Raw genomic sequence first — 21235 nt, 5'->3', positions numbered from 1 at the left:
GTGCCTGGCCCAACCTAGATTTGAAAATCAAAATCTCTGGGGATGGAATCTAGGAACTTATTTTCAAAGTGATTCTTACATATACTAAGTTTGCAAGTCACTTCTAAAAAAAGTTCAACAAAATGGGACCTACAGCCACTTAAGGTGTAGTTAATGTGTAAGAGAGAGGCTCTACCCGTATTATGAAGACATCATCACTGCCACTGAGAAGTTTACCGGTCAGAACATTTATTATTATGTTGGGATAATATCGTACACTACTCCATTAAATATGAATGTAATGCATGTGCTGTATATTACAAAACATTAAATGGCACAGAGGACAAAGTAGTGGTATACTAGTATTCAAGTCAAACAGAAGTGATTTTTTTCAATATAATGAAAATATGGGGGGGGGGGGAGACATTGTTTCTAACCTTATTTATTAATTCTGTACCTGAATAATAAAGGACTGAAGTACAGCTAATAAAGACGTAAATGGAGATAACCTTCATTAAATCTTTAAAAACTAATTTCCCTGGGTACTTGGCTGGCTCAGTCAGTACAGCATGTGCCTCTTTATCTCAGGGTTATAAGTTCAAACTCCATGTTGGGCAGAGAGCCTACTTAAAACACACACACAAACTTAATTTTCCTACTGAGCAATTTCAAACATCAACACATAAATATGGCATGTATCACTACTAGGATGGTTTCTGCTAGCACAACGTTAATGATTTTCCTACCAGTGAGATCTTTACTCCTCTACTCCAAAGAGTAATTCTGCCAACAGGTTTACTCACGGAAATAAACTCAATTTTGGGGCATCTCAGTGGCTTAGTCAGTTAGGTGCCTAAATCTTGACTTTGGCTCAGGTCATGATCTTAGTTTCATGGGCTCAAGCCACACAGCCAGCTCTGCACATTGATCCCACAGAGCCTACTTGGGATACTCCCTCTCCCTCTTTGTCTGCCTCTCTCTCTCTCTCTCTCTCTCTCTCCCTCTCTCTAAATAAACAAACTTTGGGAAAAAAAAAAAAAAGGGAAACTCAATTTTGTGTAAGAAAAATCCTTCTTGATTTTAAACTATTTATGCTGACACACAATAGCCCTGATTCTTTTACTTCTCCAAGCTTAGAAAGCATGAAGAATCTCTTAAAAGTATATGGAAAGTTTCTGGTCCACAGATAGGAAACACTTCCAAATTACTACCAAAGAAGATTTAGTTCATCTCCTTTCATTGTATTTTCAAAAACAGATCCATTTGATGATAGAAGTACCAGTGTTTTAAAATATTATCCGGTTACAGTGAACAATATCCATTCATTCAAAGTATTTATGGAGCACTCACTACACACCCCGGGACTGTTACCGAGCTAGGAATAGGAACGCAGCAGTGAACAAAATATGTGAAATAAAAATACAGCTCCTAATATTATATTGATGATTCAGTGTCCAATCATTACAAATAAGTTACAAATACTACAATATATGTAGGCAAGAGTGAGCAGAATCTATACCAATCCTACAGCAGCCCAAGGATATGTGTTTCTGAAATAATTTCTACCACTTTATTTAAAAGCAAGAAAAAGTACAGGATGTCTATGGTTTCCAAGGTTTGAATATACTCCATGGTACTCTGAACGTTAAGTTCCCTGTCATAATATTTATACTCTACACTAAAATACTGTAGCAAGATGTAGCGACAGAAAATGAGGAAACCGTCCCCTTCTCAACAGAAAAGATCACTGAGAAATGAAAACACTTAAAATCAATATACTAAGCTCTAAAATGCGTTTCTCTGAACTCTAATAAGAGTCCTACGATTCTTTTAAAACCAAGAAAATCAGCAGGCAGAGAAAATGAAACTTGTACTTCTCCTGTCACTCTAAAAATAATTTTTCAACATTTTCTGCATATAAAAAATTATGTTATCTATGACACCCAATATGAAAAGACCAGAGAACCTGATGCCCAATTTGGATGGAAGACAAAAACCACAGCCAACGCAGAAAAACTGGTTATTCCTTCCTAACACCCAGATACAGGTGGTTTGGGGCGGGGGAGACGGGGGGGTTGCTTTTTATTAACTGCTTCGGCGTCCTCAAAACATGAAGGGATTGCACTGCAGCAAAACATTCAGGTACCACACAGTAGCGGCCTTCTCAACCCCGACCCCGCGGTTCCAAAACTGACTCCGGCGCCCCTGAGCAAGGCAAGAAGGGGAATAAAAACCCTGCCGCCCTAAAACCAACCGAAGAAGGGCTAGCTGGCCCGCCATGAGCCCAGTGTGGCCCCACGTGCCCAGCGCGTCCCCCAGGTGCCCTTCCAAGCAGCGGCCCGCAGGGCAAGCCGCGCCCGGTCACGGCGGGCTCCAGTTCCGCTCGCCGGTCCGTCCCCCGACTAGCCCGCCCCCGGGACCCGCCGCGCCGGCTCCGCCCCTCGCCTCCCGACCCGGCCCGGATTCCCAGGCCCGAAGTAACCTGCCCCGGGCGGAAAGGCGCGGCACAGCCCGAAGAGCCCGGGTGCCCCCAGCAGCGCCCTCCTCCCACAGGCCGCAAAGGCCGGCTCGGAGCCGGCGCTGCCGCAGCCCCCACCAGGCCCGCGCCCCGGGCTCTGGCCTGGGCGGACGCCGCCCTCGTCTCCTACCTGCGTTCCCACCACGACGATCTGAGGCAACTGGATGATGTCGGCGCCCACCGTGTTGAAGACATCCTGAAGCTTGTTGATAACTGGAATTAGCGCCTCCATGGCTCCGAAAACACAGGACCCCCGCCCGGCCGGCCGCGGCAATGAATGGGGCCGGGGCCCAGAGTCCGCCTCCTTCCTCCTCTCCTCCGCCTTCTCCTCGGGAGCCGGCACCCATTGGACCCCGCCCGCGCTACCTGCCCCCTCCCGGCAGGCCATGCGCTAAGAGGAAGGTGGAGAGAAACAGAGCCTGCCGGGAGTTGTAGTTCTGGGGCAGAGGAAAGAGAGGCCTACGGATTCCAGAAAGCTACGCCGCGCTGGGCGGGTGGAGAGCCGAGGGAGAAGGTGCTTGGGGCGGGCGTGGTTTTCAGGCTCTCGTCAAAAGCCCTCGGAGCGAAGCCCTAAGAGTAGGAGGGAAAATACGCCTGTATTCAGAGCGTAACGGGTGTGAAAATGCCAGATATGGATGTGTGTTTAGCAGAGTGTAGTATCTTGATTATCCAAGATGTTATTTCCTTATGAAGCTGCCTGCTCAATAAGGACGGGTTGAAGAGACTTAAAGAATAACTCAGAGCCTCAGACACCCCAACCAGGTGCAAAGGGTCTGTAGGCTGATACTAGAAGGCGTGGGGTGCTATTTTGCAAAAATACAACACCCAGCCCCGGTTGGAACATGCGGGTTCTCCCAAGATTTTTGTAAAAACGTGTTGTGGAAGAAGCTTATGTCAAGAGTTTTGGAGGGGAAAGGCTGAGCCCTTGTTCTCTATATTCTGTATAACACTTTATTTGCTGTGGCCTGATTCCTGACAAAGTGGAGATCTGATAACTACCTTACTTGCTTTTTGCTAAGTGTGCCTGTTACATTCCTAAATGTTGTTTTTCTTTTTTAGGCAAGATCATATTTCTCCTCTACTCCAAACCTCCAAATCTTTCCTATCTCAAAGTATAAAAAGGTGACATTTGAGCAAAAACCTAAAGTAGGTGAAAAGAAAGCCCCCTTGCTTTATTTTTCTCCATAGTATTTATTTTCATCTTGCATGCTACATATTGAACTTATTTACTCTCTCCTCTTGCTAGATTATTGGCTTCCAGAAGCCAGGGATTTTTGACTGTTTAATTTACTGATGCATCCCTAGCCCCTAGAAAGTGACAAACAAGATACAGTAAAACCTTGGTTTGTGAGCAAAACCTTGGTTTGCGAGCATAATTTGTTCTGGAAACATACTTGTAATCCAAAGCACTCATATATCAAAGTGAATTTCAAGAACCATTGGCTCAGTTGTGATCGTGTGACATTCAGCATCAAGTACAACTCATATTACAAGACACTGCTCATGTACTACTGGTATTTCAAGACATTACTTGTTTATCAAGTTAACATTTATTAGAAATGTTTACTCGTCTTGAGGAACATTCGCGGAACAAGTTACTTGCAATCCAAGGTTTTGCTGTAGATGCAATCTCAGTCCCATCTGAGTTTACAATCTAACAGGATGACACCATTCATTATAAATGGATAAAGTGCTATGACTGACTGTATTTTAGAACACATAATAGGAGCACCTTTTCTACTTTGAGGGGGAAGAGTGAAAATTCCAGCAAGACTTTCTAGAAGTCACCAGATTTAGTCTCCAGGAGGGTAAAAACACCTGCAATAGTGGAAGTTGTGCACTACACAACAGCACTAGGTACTATTCACCTGCACAGCCCTACACAGCCCTGAGGAACATGCTTGATTTGTTCAGTAGGACCCATGGTAAGTAGTCAATAAATATTTGGGGGCAAATGAATAAAATATCATGTAAGCTAAGACCTGAAGGTCCATGAGTAGTGTTCTAACATCTTACCAAGTTTTATGAACATTGCTTTTTTTTTTTCCTAATGTTTATTTATTTTTTAGAGAGGAGGAGAGGAAGAGGATCCAAAGTAGGCTCTCTGCTGTCAGATGCAGGCTCAAACTCATGAACCATGAAATCATGACCTGAGCCGAAGTCTGACATTTAGCCAACTGAGCCACCCAGGCACCCCTATCTTCTCTTTCTTAAACACAAAAACTTCAGAACTGCAAAAAAAATGAAGAGCAGACAAGATATTTATTCTAAATACTCTTATTTTTTACCAAGATGATATAGTAGTCAGAGTTTACCCACTTTGCTTCTCAGCCCTCTACTGATAGAGATTTCCATCTCTTCTTTTTCTGTGAGCAGTCCGTATTCCTCCCAAGAAGAAGAAGACAGAGGGGGTAGGCTCATGGTAAAGCTCCATGGGCATAATCAGTAACCGCTTCATAGGGGCAAGGTGCCCTGGGGCCAAAATGATGCAACTACACCTGTTGTTCCCTAATTTGTGGCACCAATAGACATAGTCTTTTCCTATCTGCAAAACTAAAATAACAAGCATACAATATTCCAGAAAGACAAATGTCATGAATTTGTGTGGCGTTATATATTTCCATTTAAATTATAAAATATCTCTTGGGAGGTAACATCCAGATCCTTTTAATGTGCTTCAGGAATAATAGTGTCTGCTTTTTAATTCTATCTTTTTTCTAGGAGAAATAACCACATGGCCAGTGCACAAAAAGTCCTCCTATCACCACCGCCACCAGTTAGGTTTAAGCAGCTTTGTCCAGTACTTCTCTAGACTCTAGAGCATTGAGTTTATCGGATGCAGAGGAAAAGAAAACCGTTTGAGGCTGCAGAAACAGGAAGTGGAGAGGCCTTGAAACAATGTGGCTCTATTTTGATAACTTAAAAAAAAAAAAAAAAGAAAAAACACAAGGCAGGATACTCTATGTGCAATGTGTTTCACTGGAGACAAACAAAGCAAACCAATATGGGTTTTCATGTTTTAAATTCAGAATATTCTTGCTTGTGGGAAAGCCACTTAGCTAAGAAGTATGACTTTCCTCATCTAAAGTGGGATAACATGTTTCTCAGTGGGTTGCTATGGAATCGCATTAAGCCATTATCAGGTACTGTCTCCAAAGGCTTTAAAGACCAAACGAAACAAAACAACACTCTTCTCCTTCGGTCATCTCTTCCTTACCATAGATTTATGATTTAGACAGGATCATTTAGTTGCAAGTCACAGACATTTAATTCAAACCAACTAGCTCAAAAAGAGGGATTGATTAGCTTGTATAACCAAAGGGCAAGCATGACGTTGGCCTCAAAATTAACTGGAACTGGTGGCTCAGGTAGCATCAGAATTCTCTCTACTTCTTGTCTCTGCTTCCCTCTACATAATCTACTTTATCCTCTCAAATCAATCTATTCCTATGGATGAGGTGAGCAGGCAGTGGTGGAAGCTACAGGTACCTCATTGAGCAAGCTGCCTCAGAGCCGACGATGTTGAGTGAATATGTGGGACGAAATGAAAGTAGGTTTCCACCCCGTTTCCCTGGTATATGAGTTTCCTATTACTGTCTTAACAAGTCATTTTGTGCTTAAAACAACTAAAAATGTATTATCTTACAGCTCTGTAGGTCAGAGGTCCAATGTGGGTCTCACCTGGTTAAAATCAAGGTATCATCAGGACTGCATTCCTTTCTGGAGCCTCTACAGAAAAGTCCATCTCCTTGCCATTTGCAGATTAGAGAATGCTCACATTCCTAGCTCTTGTTCCCCGTCCAACATCTTCGAGGCTAGCAATGTCCCATCACTTTAACCCTTCTTCTGTCATCATATCTCTCACTACAGCCAAGAAAGTTTCTCTTTTAAGAACCCTTGATTAAATTGGCCCACCTGGACCACCCAGGACAACCTCCCATCGCAAAGTCTGTACCACATCAGGTTAAGATGAACCTGACCCAAGCAGGGCCATTTAGAAGCCTTCCCTCAGAATTTTTTAACTTGACCTAACCAGAGAATGTTCTCTTTCTGGTTATGGAACTATAAGCATGTGAGTCACTGTCCCGAGGGTTCAAGTTTCCTACCACATGAATAAATTGGTTTTGGAAACCAATCTCTTATTCACCATTAAAAATTTTCCCAAATCCAACATTGTCCTGTACTTTTAAATGTACATATATAGACATAATCTAGGAATTCTAATCCCCATATTTAATCACTCCTTTTCCTTCTTGCCCTTTTCACATTATAACATTAAACATTTATTGAGTACTTTCTGGATGTGAAGCAGTGTGCTAAGCATTTTGCAGTTACTTTGCAGGATAGGTGTACAGATGTGGAAACTGAGGCTCCAGGGATTTAAGTAAAGTGATTTATTTATATAGCTAATACGTAGCAGAGCTGTGATCAAAACAGGCTATTTGGCAGACTCCTAACCTTTGCATATACCGCCTCGTTTCTTCATTCATTCCCTCATTTATTCAACACACATTTATCAAGTACCTATTAGGCACATGGGTCTTAGCCAGGCACTATATTTGCTAAAGGGAGGGGGTACTACGGCCAATAGCATGTCCTTCCCCCTTAGTCAACATTGAGTCCACGGAGGGCAGAAGTGGCATCTTATGTAGCTAGTTATCTCCACTACCTAGCATGATGCTTGGTTACATAGTACCACTCTAGTAAACTTCCGTTTTCCTTTTATTGGAGAGTCGGAATTCGAAAGGATTTAAGCAGGTCTAAACTGGTACAACTGTAACTAGGATTTGCAGTTAAACCCAGCCAAAACATATGAGGCTACCCTGACACAGGTTTTCATCAGAATAGCTGCTAAGTTATTTTGGTAGGGAGTGAGTTGGCTTTGTTCTAACTTAATATCCCGAAAGAAAGAAAGTTTATTTTGAATTAAATTAATAACTAGAAATTATTTTAATAGGTCTCGCAGAAGATCATCCAGACTTTCTTTATAGCATCAGTGTCTGGTATCATTTTCTGCCAGTGTTTTGATCACTAATCATAACCAAGCTGCCACTATCCATGCCTTCAAATCATAGTGGAACGTGCAGATCTAATGTTAACGTGAAATACACAATTCTGGGGGCGCCTGGTGGCTCAGTTGGTTGAGCATCCAACTCTTGGTTTCGGCTCAGGTTTCTTGGTTTGGCTCATGGTTGGTGAGTTTGAGCCCCACATAGGTCTCTGTGCTGACAGTGCGGAGCCTACTTGGGATTCTCTCTCTCTCCCTCTCTCTTTGCCCTTCCCCCACTCACGCTGTCTCAGTCCCTCTCAAAACAAAACAAAACAAAAAACAAAACACACACACACACACACACACACACACACACACACCTCTGATGGGGAAGCCTCTGTTATATTTTGGAAACTGCCTGTATTTTGCAAAGACGGTAAAGTAAACAGCTTTAATCAATTTGCACTACTCCCCAGGCCTCAAGCTTAACACATACTTTGTCAGCAGGTGCAGGAAATTGTCTACAGATGATGGGGCCGGTCAGCTGGTTCGACAGCCAGCAATTAAATCTAGGGGGATTCTGACAACCCAGCAGAGGGCAGTGTAACAACACAATTAAGAGTAATAGCATTGACTCTTCTCCCTCGCCAATTTTCTTTTCTTTGCTCCATACCGTTCACCAATGGAACTTGCTTATTTTTTTAATCCTCTCACCCTCAAAACACGTGTATATCACTAACTGTTTGAGATATAGAGTGACTTTCCATCGTGGTAATGCCAACAACTGAAAATTACGTGTTAGACATCCCTGTTCTTAAACTACCTTTCTTAACTTGTCTCTGGGAATTTTTCATTGGCCTTTTTTTTTTTTTTACAACTGCATTACAGGTTCCCAAGATGTTGTTTGCCTTTCTTAGATGCTCTGCAAATCTTTTTCCTCTGTTTCTCAGACTTCCTTTGTGTCTTCCCTATACCAACTCAATTAGTTCACACTTTTTGGTGAAGAGGAATTTAGCTTTTCAGCCCTTGGTTAAGCTACCTTTGCATATCCAAAGACTCACCAGTACACTGTGGTAAACAGAAGGACATCCACTCTGGATTTCTTCCTTTGGTAGTCAGGCCTAGTATAGACTTTGAACATCTTTCCTTTCTAATTGCCCAAACGGTCCATGGTCCATCTAACCAGCAGTCAGTAGCATGAGTCAGTTTAAGTTATAAGAACCAATTTTCTAAAAATGCCACACAATTGTGATGATAAAACTTATACTTTAGTGACACAATTAGTAAAATTAGTCAATAAGACAGTATATCAAAAAGTATTTATAATATATATAAAGGTTTATCCAACAGCTGACTTTCTGTTTCTTTCTGATGGATTTTATTCTGTCTCCTTCAGTTATGGAATTTTGACTAAATAGATCAATAGATAGATGGACAGATGAATGAATGATTGAATAAATGTTTTGCATATTAAATACACTTCATATAGGCTAGTCAGAGACTAACAAGTTACTTTGGAACTAGAAAAGTGTGAGGAAAAAGTTCTGAATTAATCAACCTCTTTGAGAAGTCTTACTTACTCCCAACCCCTAATCTATGAAATAGGAATAGTAATATAACTATTAAGGATGTGACCTACTACCCAAACAGAAGTAAATTTTTAAATAGAATGAGCAGCACTAGTAAGTTAATGGAAAGATAGAAGATGGTGTACCCCGGGGCACCTGGGTGGCTCAGTCGGTTAAGCAGCCCACTTCAGCTCAGGTCATGATCTCATAGGCTTTGTGTTCGAGCCCCGAATCAGGCTCTGTGCCGACAGCTCACAGTCTGGAGCCTGTTTTAAATTCCCTGTCTCCCTCTCTCTCTGCTCCTCCCCTGCTCACACTCTGTGTCTCTCAAAAATAAGTAAACATTAAAATATTTTTTAAAAAAAGAAAAAGAAAATGGTGTGCCACAAAATCCAGACAGCAGTTTCAAATGTGTGCCACTATTCACACCAGTAGCAAATACAAAAGTAAACAAAATAAAAATGAAAACAGAAAAAGAACTATTAAATACTATGTCAGGTACTAAAGGTACAAAAGTGAACAAAACACATCCATTGGCATCCTCAAAATTCCTTTCTTCTCTTTCTCTTTTTGGCAAGTGGGCAGAATTCATACACATCACCACATAGGAGACAGACTTAGCCTGGGCTTCCTGGATTTAAGGATGAATAGGAGTTGACCAAAGAGGAAGAGAAAGGACTTCTAAACCAAGCAGAAAGAGCAGCTTGTGCAAAAGTGAAGAGGAAAGAAAGCACATGATGAATTCTAGATGCTTTAAAGAGTTCAGTGTGACTAAATGTAGGCATAAAGGTCTGTGAGGGAGTGGTGAATGGCCGGGCTAATAGCTGGTCAGTCAGAGGTGAACTCATGAGAGTGAGGAGCTAGAGATGAATCTTAGAGGCAAGGGAGAAGATCAGAAGAGTAGGCAAAGAGACATATGATCTTACGAGTTGTATAAACATGAGCCACATCCCACTGGATTGAGACAAGGTAACAGAAAATGTGAAATCAGACAGGGAGTGCTATAGTAATCCAAGTCAGAGATGATGGTAATGTATACAAGGGTGGTAATAATGAAGGTGGAGACATCTGGACAAATTTGGAATAGATGAACTTGTGCAGGTAATATAAAGAAAAAAAATGGCCAAGGGCAGAATGGGCAATTAGAACATCTAAAAGGAGACAGGAGAAGGATATTAGAACAAGGAACCATAAAATAGTAACCAAAAAACATAAAAGGAAAAATAAAAAAGAATGGCTCGTTCAAAGTGTATTTTAGATTTTTTTTAAATTTATTTTTGAGAGAATGCACACACACAAGTGGGGGAGGGGCAAAGAGAGTTGGGGACAGAGGACCTGAAGCAGGCTCTGCACCTACAGCAGTAAGCCTGATGTGGAGCTTGAACTCATGAGCCCTGAGATCGTGACCTGAACTAAGTCGGGCACTCAACCGACTGAGCCACCTAGGCACCCCCAAAATGTATTTTAACCTCCTTCTTGTGGGCTTCTCTTGCTTCAGAAGCTAAAAACTATATGTCTCAGGGGCGCCTGGGTGGCTCAGTTGGTTAAGTGTCCGACTTCAGCTCAGGTCACGATCTCACAGTTCATGGGTTCGAGCCCTGTGTTGGGCTCTGTGCTGACAGCTCAGAGCCTGGAGCCTGTGTCGGATTCTGTGTCTCCCCGCCTCTTCTCTCGCCCTCCCCCGTTCATGTTCTGTCTCTCTCTTTCAAAAATAAACATTAAAAATTTTTTAAAAACTAAAAAAACTATATTTCTCAGTATCTTTTCAACTAAGTGTTCCATATATAATTTTATTTCCATAAAACAGGTACATTCACTCAAGGCTTAAATTCTGTTCTAAATTATGAAAAGATGTAAGTGTTACACAAGCATCCATTTTGCTTGTGCAGATATAGGAGGCATGACATGGTTCAGGAGTTAATGGTTTTGGTAATACTTTCTGATTTTCAGATAGTGGCTGAGGTAAGCAGACCCTGAGAGCCAGCTCCTGCTTGTGATAAACGTGTTAGTAACTCTTGGTGCCCCAATTTTTCTGGGAGTAATTCCTGGATGTCTAGCCTAGAGCCCATTTCCCAGTCATTCTAACAGATTTATAAGCATCTAATTCCATGTATCAAATCTCTTTCTGCATAAACTTGTTAGAGGAGTGTATTCATTTTCTAGGGATGCTATAGCAAAGTACCACCAACTCATTGGTTTAGAAAAATAGAAATTTGGGGCGCCTGGCTAGCTCAGTTGGTAGAGCTTATGACTCTTAATCTTGGGATCATGAGTTTGAGGCCCATGTTAGGTGTAGAGATGACTTAGAAAAATCGTTTCAAAAAAAAAAAAAAGAAAAATAGAAATTTGTTGTCTCACAATTCTAGAAGCTAGAAATCCAAAATCTAGTTGTCAGCAGGATGGGTTCCCTTTGAGGGCCGTGAGGGAGAATCTGTTCCATGCATCTTTTCTAGGTTTTGGTGACCCCAAGTGTTTCTTGCTTGTGGCAACATTACTCTGACCTCTGCCTCAACCTTCACATAGCAATCTGCTCCCTGCATATGTTCACAACATCCTCCTTCTGTGCATGTCTGTCTCTGTGTCCAAACGTCCTCCTATTTTGAAAACACCAGTCATGCTGGATTAGGGCTCACTCTAATGACCTCATATTAAGAGAAGACACAGTAAGGATTTTAACTCAAAGGAATTTTAATTTGATTACCTCTAAAAAGGCCCTATTTCCAAATAAGATCAGATTCTGAGGTACTGGGGGTTAAGACTTGAACTTATTTTTGGGGGGGAATACAATTCAATCCATAACAAGGAATATGACAGGAACATTTAGTATTCCTTAAATATTCACATGGTTCTGATTTCCCAGCCTCCTTTGCAGTATGGTTGAGGTCACGTGACTACTTCTCTAAATAGCTGTGAGCAGAGGTGGTGTGGATTTCTTCTTAGCTGAGTGAGAAGCCTTGCTCAACCTCCTAGCTCCGTTTTCCTGATTTGACAAACATTGAAGACACATGTTGAAAGAATGATGAACCAAAAAGGTCAACCCTTGGTCAGCCTGTCAGCCTGGGTCCCTGAGTGTCTATATAGAATAGCGTCCCCTGCCAAAACATATTAGACATGTAACATAAGCAAGAAATAAAACTTTGTGGTTTAGAGACACTAAGATTCAGAGGTCTGTTTGCAGCAATTGGTGTTAGTTATCTTCATTAATACAGCAGCCTAACCTTGACAGGCAGATTATTGGAAAAGTTCCCATCCTGGAGTTCAGTTTATGTCCTGAAATGGACTTTTTAAAGCATCTGCCAGGGTGCCTGGGTGGCTCAGTACATTAAGAATCTGACTTTGGCTCAGGTCATGATCTCACAGGTCATGAGTTCGAGCACCACATCAGGCTCTATGCAGACAGCTCAGAGCCTAGAGCCTGCTTCAGTTTCTGTGTCTCTCTCTCTGCTCCTCCCCTGCTCATACACTGTCTCTCTCTCTCTCTCTCTCTCTCTCTCTCTCTCTCAAAAATAAATAAACATTAAAAAAAATTTAAAGCATCTGCCAAAAAGCGGGGGGAAGGGAGGGTGGTACACCTCTCCCAACAAAGAATATTCAAGGAGAAGAATACAAAAATCCCTACATATCTGTATTAGTCTGCTCAAGCTGATAAAACAAGTTACTACAGATTGGGTGGCTTAAGCAACATTTATTTTCTCACACTTTTGGAGGTTAGAAGTTCAAGATCAAGGTGCCAGCAAGATTGGTTTCTGGTGAGACCTCTGTTCCTAGCTTAGAGATGGCTGCCTTATTGTGTTCATGCATAGCTTTTCCTCTAGGCACAAGTAGAAAGAGAAAGTCATCTGGTTTCCCTTCCCCTTCTTATAAGGGTACCAATCCTATAGGATTAGGGCCCCACCCTTATGACCATTTAACTGTGCTATTTCTTTTACAGGCCCTATCTCCAAACATAGTTACATTGGGGGTTAGGGCTGTAACATATGATTTTGGGGCAGGAGGGGACACAATTCAGTCCATGACAGTATCACTGAATGAATAATATAAAATATGGAGAGCTCTTCTGATCATACTCTCTAGATGGGAGAGTTAGTAGCTTCTTTCTGTTCTTCATATTTTTTACTGTTCATGTTTTTACTGTTCATAATATAAATTAGATCACACTATACCTATAGCTATTTTTTCACGTATAGTGAAAAAACTATTATAATTTTTCTTCACTTATTGCTATATTATAGACATCATCCATATCAGCACATACAAATCCCAACATATTTTTTCTTTTTTTTTTTAATGTTTATTTATTTATTTTGGAGACAGAGAGAGAGACTGAGCAGGGGAAGGGCAAAGAGCGAGGGAGACAGAGAATCCCAAGCAGGCTCTGTGCTGTTGGCACACAGCCCGATGCAGGGCTCGAACTCACAAGTCATGAGATCATGACTTGAGCCAAAATTAAGTTGGACGCTTAACCCAAGAGTCAGACACTTAATCAACTGAACACCCAGGTGCCCCTTAAAATATTCTTTCAAATAGCTGCATAGTCTTCTGTTGTAAAGAGTGTGACAATTTACTTAAGTTTACTGAAGTTTTTCTCTTGACAGATGATAGATCAGTTCAAATTTCTTATTCTGGACAATGTTGCAGAAAATTTGTGACAATTTGAAAAAACTCACAGGTAAACCATGTAGCCTAAAAATACTGAAGAAATTAAGAAAGATTTAGGTATTATTGTAAGAATACATTATGTAATACATATAACAATAAAATATGTGTTAATTATTTATTTATTGGTGAGGCTTCTGGTCAACAGTGGCTATTAGTAGTTAAGTTTTGGGGGAGTCAAAAATTATATGTGGAATTTTCAGCTGTGCAGGGGTTGGTGCTCCAAACCCTGCATTATTCAAGAGTCAATTATATTCATATTTATATTATTATTTCAGTAGGGTAGATTCCTAGACATGCAATTGCTAAGTCAAAGGGTATGCGTCATTAAAATTTAAATAGTTACTGTATGCCAGTTTATAATTGTAGTAAGAGTATATGGGAGTATCCATTTCCTCATACCCACCCTAGGGTAGTGTCCATATTTTTAGTTTTGCCAATTTAATAGGTAAAAAAGCAATCATTTTGTTTGCATTTAATTATTAGTGAAAATTTGCATATATTGGTCCTTTATTTCTTTTTCTAAACATTTAAAATAAAATAAAATAAGCACACTTAAAAAAATGGTCCTTACAAATGCCTTCTTGGTGCCCAAGTGCAGCACTTACAGTGTCTTATTTGACAAGCAGCCCAGCCTATCTGCCTGCATAAAACTTGGAATCTTGAAGTGGAGATTTCTATGTGCTTATCAACACTAATGCTGAGCCCATCGGCTACCTTATTTGTGCTCACAGGATTCACTATGCCCAGGGGCTTTGGCTGAGAAATTAGACTTCTAGATGAACAGGAATAGAGAGAAGCCAAGAATGGAGAGAAGCACTATAGAACATTTAAAAAATTGAAGTGACTATGCATAGTTATACATACAATAAATTATACTTGTATATGATACCAAATACAGGCTTTCAAAAAAGCAAGGAGAATCAGGGGGACGATGAATAACAAAAAACATAATAAGAATCTTACAAAGAATGAAATCTTGTCATTTGCAACAACATGGATGGGTCCAGAGGGCATAACGTTAAGTGAAGTCAGTCAGAGAAAGACAAATACCATATGATTTCACTCATATGTTGAATTTAAGAAACAAAACAAATGAACAAGTTAAAAAAGAGACAAACCAGAAAACAGACTTCTAACTACAGAGAACTGATGGTTACCAAGGGGAGATGGGAGAGGTGGGGGATGGGTGAAACAGGTGACGGGGATTAAGAGTACATTTATCATGATGAGCACTGAGTACTGTATAGAATTGTTGAATCACTATATTGTACACCGGAAGCTAACATAACACTGTACATTAATTATGCTGGAATTTCATTAATTAAAAACTGACTTTGGAAAAAAAACTTATAGTACTAGAATCTAAAGGAACATTAACAATTTCATCATTTTAAATTTTAGTCCAACTTTAGTGATTTACAAATAAGAAAACAAAGGCTTAAATTAAAGCGGTAAAATGATCTGTCCAGGTTCATAGCTCCAGTTACTAGCAGAGACGGGATTCGAACTCCACTCTCTTGACCTTCAATTTGACAAAACCTCCTTGATCTAGGAGTCCTGTATCTCCAGATTTAAAAAACAAAAAAACAACCAAACAAACAAAAAATAAAAACCCTCATACATTTTAAAATGTGACTTTTGGGGCCGCCTGGATGGCTCACTGGGTTAAGCGTCCGACTCTTGACTTCAGTATAGGTCATGATCTCACGGTTGATGAATTTGAGTTCCCTGTTGGGCTCCACACCGGCGGTGTGAATCCTGCTTGGGATTCTTTCTCTATTCCTTTTTCTCTGCCTCTCCCCAGCTTCTGATCTCTCTCTTCCTCTCAAAAAATTTTTTTTAAAAAAAATTTTAATTTATTATTATTTTTAATGTTTATTTATTATTTAGAGAGACAGAGACAGAGACAGAGGGACAGAGTGCAAGCAGGGGAGGGGCAGAGAGAGACACACACACACACACACAGAATCTGAAGCAGGCTCCAGGCTCTGAGCTGTCAGAGTCCTTTTTAAAAAATGAGACTTTTTGCAGAATTAAAATTTGACAGTTACTTACCCGGCTTTCACAATTATTTTATGTCCCTGCCTAAGACCCAGCTGCACTGTCTGGTAGAAGGTGAACCCAAACCCTGAAGCCAACTGAAAGCCCCAAGAAGTAGCATCCCTGAGTTTTGCCCACAGACATTAAATTCACAAAGATGACCAACTCCCAGGATCAGTCACCCAGAAGCAACTGTGGCCTGGAACCTAATCTATAACTTCTCTAAAAGCCACTTTCCTACCCTCCCCCCACCCACTTTGCCAACTGTGTGTCAGAGATTGTACATCTCATTCTCCAGATCCCGTTATAAAACACTAGCATGTTAGCAAACCTTAGATTAATTTTATCACACCCAGACTGGGGTATGTTCTCAAGCTAGGAGATTCTCTAAAGGTTGTTTTAGATTTTTTTTTTTTTCACTTCAGAGAAAGGGTGGAAATAATTTTAACAATAATAATGAAGGTTATAAAAGGGAAGATAAAAGTCACCCGAACTCTGTTGGCACCTCATCAAATCCCTCGCCCTACAGGGAACTATTAGCAAAGTTTTCTGGTGTGTGCTTTCAGAAATTTTCCACACATGGGTTGGTTAAGCATCTGACTCTCAATTTCGGCTCAGGTCATGATCTCACAGTTTGTGAGTTCAAGCCCCACGTTGGGCTCCATACTTCAGCACATAACCTGCTTGGGATTCTCTCTCGCCCTTTCTCTCTGCCACTCTCCCACTCCTGCGTGCATTTTCTCTCTAAATAAATAGAACACTTAAAAAATTAGCAAAAAATTTTCCCACACATGTCTAAGTTGGAGTAGAGTCATGTTGTTTTATAATTTAAGTTTTCACTATCTTGTAGGCATCTTTCCAAATCAATGTATGTAGCGTCACCTCATTCTTTTTAATACCTTTAAATGTATGTATGTATGTAGAACACAATTTGTTTATGATTTGATTTTTTATTTTTATTATTATTTTTTTAAGTTTTTTTTAAAGTTTATTTTTGAGGGAGAGAGACAGAGAGAGAGAGAGACAGAGCATGAGTTGGGGAGAGGCAGAGAGAGGGGGACACAGAATCTGAAACAGGCTCCAGGCTCTGAGCTGTCAGCACAGAGCCTGACATGGGGCTCGAACTCACGGACTGCTAGATCATGACCTGAGCCGAAGTCGGACGCTCAACCAACTGAGCCACCAGGCACCCCCTTGATTTTTTTTTTTTATTAAAATTTTTTTTCTTTTTTTAACATTTATTTGTTTTTGAGACAGAGAGAGAGCATGAACAGGGGAGGGTCAGAGAAAGAGGGAGACACAGAATCTGAAGCAGGCTCCAGGCTCTGAGCTGTCAGCCCAGAGCCCGACGCGGGGCTCGAACCCACGGACCGCGAGATCATGAGCTGAGCCGAAGTCGGACACTTAACCGACTGAGCCACCCAGGCGCCCCTGATTTGTTTTTTTAAATTGCACTGGTCTTTAAAGGCACCCACACTGAGAGAACTTGAAAATTATTGGTGGAATGAGTACTAATGAATGTTCCTTGCCTAATATAATCCATGTACAGGGAAAGATGTGTGGCCTTAGATAGGTTACCTATGCTTCTGAGCTTAATTGTTCCCATCCTGCAAAAAGGGACCAAGATTTCTTGCCCAGAGGGTGATGGTGGCATTTGATGAGATAATGCGTAAGGGACTACCTGGTGAGGTGGAAATGATGTTTTGGAGAGGCAATATACTGTACTCTTTAAAGCATGGGTTTTATAGGCAGACACAGCACGCTTGAATTCAAGTTCTGTTTATGGGTTCTAACCTGGAACGAGTGATGCACACTCTCTGAGTCCATTTGCTCCGCTACAAAATACATTAAAAAATAGCTGTGTGATTCAAGACAAAATAAGGCATATAAAGGGCTTACTTAACAGAGTGTCTTTTTCATGAAAGGTGCTCAATAATAGCAGCCATTGTTGTCAAGTGTGACCACTGAAGCTAGATAAATCTGGGTTTATAATCTGCCTCTGACACTCCTTAGATACATGTCCTGAGGGGTTCTCTTAAAGTTTCTGAGCCTTAGGGGCGCCTGGGTGGCGCAGTCGGTTGAGCGTCCGACTTCAGCCAGGTCACGATCTCGCGGTCCGTGAGTTCGAGCCCCGCGTCAGGCTCTGGGCTGATGGCTCGGAGCCTGGAGCCTGCTTCCGATTCTGTGTCTCCCTCTCTCTCTGCCCCTCCCCCGTTCATGCTCTGTCTCTCTCTGTCCCAAAAATAAATAAAAAATGTTGAAAAAAAAAATTAAAAAAAAAAAAAGTTTCTGAGCCTTAGTTTTCTCATCCTACCTTATGGGGTTGTGAGGATGAAGTAAGATGCTTAGATCATTCCCAAAACGTGGTACATATAAGCACTCAGCACTGCATTCAGGTCTTTGGGAATACACATCAACTCCTTCCCTTTTTCCTTCCCAGTTCTTCATGCACAGATCAAGGGTATTTTATTTATTTATGTATGTGTGTATGTATGTATGTTAGTAATGTTTTTATTTTTTAAAGCACATTTTACTTATTTATTTATTTTAATATAATTTACGGTCCAGTTCGCCTACATACAGTGTATACAGTGTGCTCTTGGCTTCAAGAGTAGACTCCCATGATTCATGGCTTCCGTACAATACCCAGTGCTCACCCTGACAAGTGCCCCCCTCAATGCCCATCACCCATTTTCCCCTCCCCGCTCCCCCCCATCTACCCTCAGTTTGTTCTCTGTATTTAAGAGTCTCTTATGGTTTGCCTCCCTCTCTGTTTGAAACTATTTTTCCCCCTTCCCTTCTCCCATGGTCTTCTGTCAAGTTTCTCAAATTCCACATGAGTGAAAACATATGATATCTGTCTTTCTCTGACTGACTTATTTCAATTAGTATAATACCCTCCAGTTCCATCCATGTTGTTGCAAATGGCAGGATTTCATTCTTTCTGACTGCCAAGTAGGCTCCACGCCCAACATGGGGCTCTGACTCACAACCCTGAGATCAAGGGTTGTGTGCTCTATTGACTGAGCAAGCCAGGTGCCCCCAAATAAAGTGTATTTGACTCGAAGGTAGCCATGTTGAAGATGAGTTTTAAAGTCAGAACCTCTGTGCACTCTTGTCATTGTTCCATCATCTAAAATACTTTCTATAGGCTCAGTCTACCCAGCAGTTCACAAGGAGTGTAATGAGATATAATGAATAGCATTAAAATGTATTCAGATCAGAATGTTAATCGTAAGCAAAAAAATCCGCAGAGGACTTCTTCCTTCAAGGCATACGTTTTCTCAGCAAATTGATTTCTTAAGTTATCAAATAAAAACTAACACCAATTCTATTTCTCTGTTGAATTTACAAGTTCAATAGGAACACAAATTGCAATGACACGTTGCGGGAGTGGGGAGTGGTTACGGGAGAATGAATCATAGCCCAAAGGAATGCAAAGCTGAGAAACATCCTAAAAAAATGTTAAGCTAGAGAACTAGAGATGGCTCTGAAAGACAAGTGTTTAGCAATCATGGCTCAAGTCCATTTAGGACAGTAATTTTCAAACTCTGCAGGTCACAGATCATGTTCCCAGCCCACTAGGGTTTAGGCTATTCATGGGTCTCCGTGAGTTCCCAGTTTCATGGATGAAATAAGGAATTTTGCTCCAGGAACCTTATTGCTAAATACCACCTACAGACTGAGAACATAAGGAAAATACTTGAGGTCCCTAAAGCATTCTGGTTAGATCCTATCTTTCCATTTGGACCCAAAGGGAGTAGAGGCGAGAACATTTGGACAGGGGGACAGAAGAAAGGAGGAGAGGGTTGTAGGGAAGTACAGGGTCTGGAGCAGAGCTTCTCGGCTTCGGCACTACTGAAGTTTTGGATGGGAAAATTCTTTGCTGCGGGGTGCTGTCCTGTGCACTGTAGGATGTCTGTATAGCAGCATCCCTGTTCTCTATGCACTAGTTGCCAAGAGCACCACCTCCCTCCCGATTGTGACAAACCAAAAACGTCTCCAGACTCTGCCAAATGTCCCCGTGGAGGGAGGAGACATGGAGATGGAAAAGCAGACTGAGAGCCGTCATTCTTGGTGTGAGGAAGCAAAGGATGGGAATATACCCTTGCCATCTGCCTCCCCACCTTTCTCCTTTTATAAACATTTCTTTTCTCCTTTATAAACATTTTCGGGCTTTAAAAGGCTTTTTTTTTTTTTGATCCCTTAATTCCCTTCTCTTTTTTTGGCTGGAAAGTTATATCTTTTTCATTCTAGTTACCCCATGACAGGCTGAGACTTACCCAAGAGACCACTGGTGAAGCCCTCGGGCATCTGGGAGAAGAGAAGGAAGACACGAGGGCACAAGGCGCAGGCTGGAGCTCATCGGGACAGGTCTTGCATTCGGCCCGTTCTTACCACAGTTTTGCCTATCACTGTGCTTCATAAAAATGGAGGAGAGCAGGTAAAGAAAGAAGGGGGTAAATCAGAATCATCTGGGAGAAGGGGCGCCTGGGTGGCTCAGTCAGGGAAGCAATGGATTTCGGCTCAGGTCATGATCTCACGGTTCAAGAGTTTGAGCCCCTCGTTGGGTTCTGTGCTGACAACTCAGAGCCTAGAAGCTGCTTCAGATTCTGGGTCTCCCTCTCTCTCTGCTCCTCCCTCACTAGTGCTCTGTCTCTGTCTCAAAAATAAATACACATTAAAAAAATTTTTTTAATAAAAAAAATCATCTGGGAGAAAATGATCCTTGTCCACCTGCAGGCATGTAGCCCCAGGCACATCAAAATCACAGCAGCCGCGAGCGCCGATGGGTATCCGTGGGATGGTTTCCAATAAGCATCCAGTGCGGTTCTCAGGTGTTACTTCTTCCCACTCTCTCCTCCCAGAACAACCACCTGCCTAAGAAGTTTTCTATGACTCTAATCTCAGTCACAAGTGGGCTCTCAGTAACAAGTTAAAGATGTTCCTTGGGGTGCCCGGCTGCCTTAGTTGTAAGAGAATGCAATGCTTGATCTCAGGGTTGTGAGTTCGAGCACCATGTTGAATGTAGAGATTACGGACATAAATAAATAAATAAACTTAAAAAAAAAAAAAAGATGTTCCTTGAAGCATTATCTAAACTAATGAAGGGGTGCCTGGGTGGCTCAGTTGGTTAAGCATCTGAATCTCTGTTTCGGCTCAGGTCATGATCTCACAGTTTCGTGAGTTCCAGCCCCACGTCGGGCTCTGCGCTGACAGTGTGGAGCCTGCTTGGGATTCTCTCTCTCTCTCTCTCTCTCTCTGCCACTCCCTTACTCACACTGTCTTTGTCTCTCTCAAAATAAGTAAATAAACAAAAAAAAATAAAGTAGTGAAAATTAGGAAGTAGGACATTTGCTTAAAAAGTTGTGGTGGAGTAGAAATGAAATAATTTATGTAAAAAATATGAATTTTTATAGTGCTAGTGCCTAGCACATAGTGAGCCCTCAAATGTTAACTGTTGCTATGAAAAACTGGGGG

General features: G+C 41.4%; 2 protein-coding genes across 8 annotated transcripts in view; both read right to left on the bottom strand.

Annotated features, from left to right (window-relative positions):
* Nucleotides 1-2938, bottom strand: part of DNM1L (dynamin 1 like) — a 50039-nt gene extending 47101 nt beyond the window's left edge. Inside the window, exon 1 of the mRNA XM_049625267.1 lies at nt 2628-2938. Within this exon, the coding sequence (XP_049481224.1) occupies nt 2628-2844 (217 nt within the window). The 5' untranslated portion in view covers nt 2845-2938. The remainder of the gene's footprint in view (nt 1-2627) is intronic.
* The window catches only part of FGD4 (FYVE, RhoGEF and PH domain containing 4), a 285834-nt gene that overhangs the window by 21908 nt on the left and 242691 nt on the right, over nt 1-21235 (bottom strand). The window contains exon 18 of one of the 7 annotated variants that reach the window (XM_049625261.1): nt 18219-20169. The exons of the other annotated variants lie outside the window; for them this stretch is intronic. Within the exon in view, the coding sequence (XP_049481218.1) occupies nt 20117-20169 (53 nt within the window). The 3' untranslated portion in view covers nt 18219-20116. Of the gene's footprint in view, nt 1-18218; nt 20170-21235 lie in introns of those variants that run through there. 7 annotated transcript variants of the gene reach the window in all.

The sequence above is a fragment of the Panthera uncia genome, chromosome B4 (assembly GCF_023721935.1).
Source record: "Panthera uncia isolate 11264 chromosome B4, Puncia_PCG_1.0, whole genome shotgun sequence".
Taxonomy (NCBI): domain Eukaryota; kingdom Metazoa; phylum Chordata; class Mammalia; order Carnivora; family Felidae; genus Panthera; species Panthera uncia.
The sequence above is the reverse complement of the archived record's forward strand: the minus strand, read 5'-3'. Positions and strand labels throughout refer to the sequence as shown.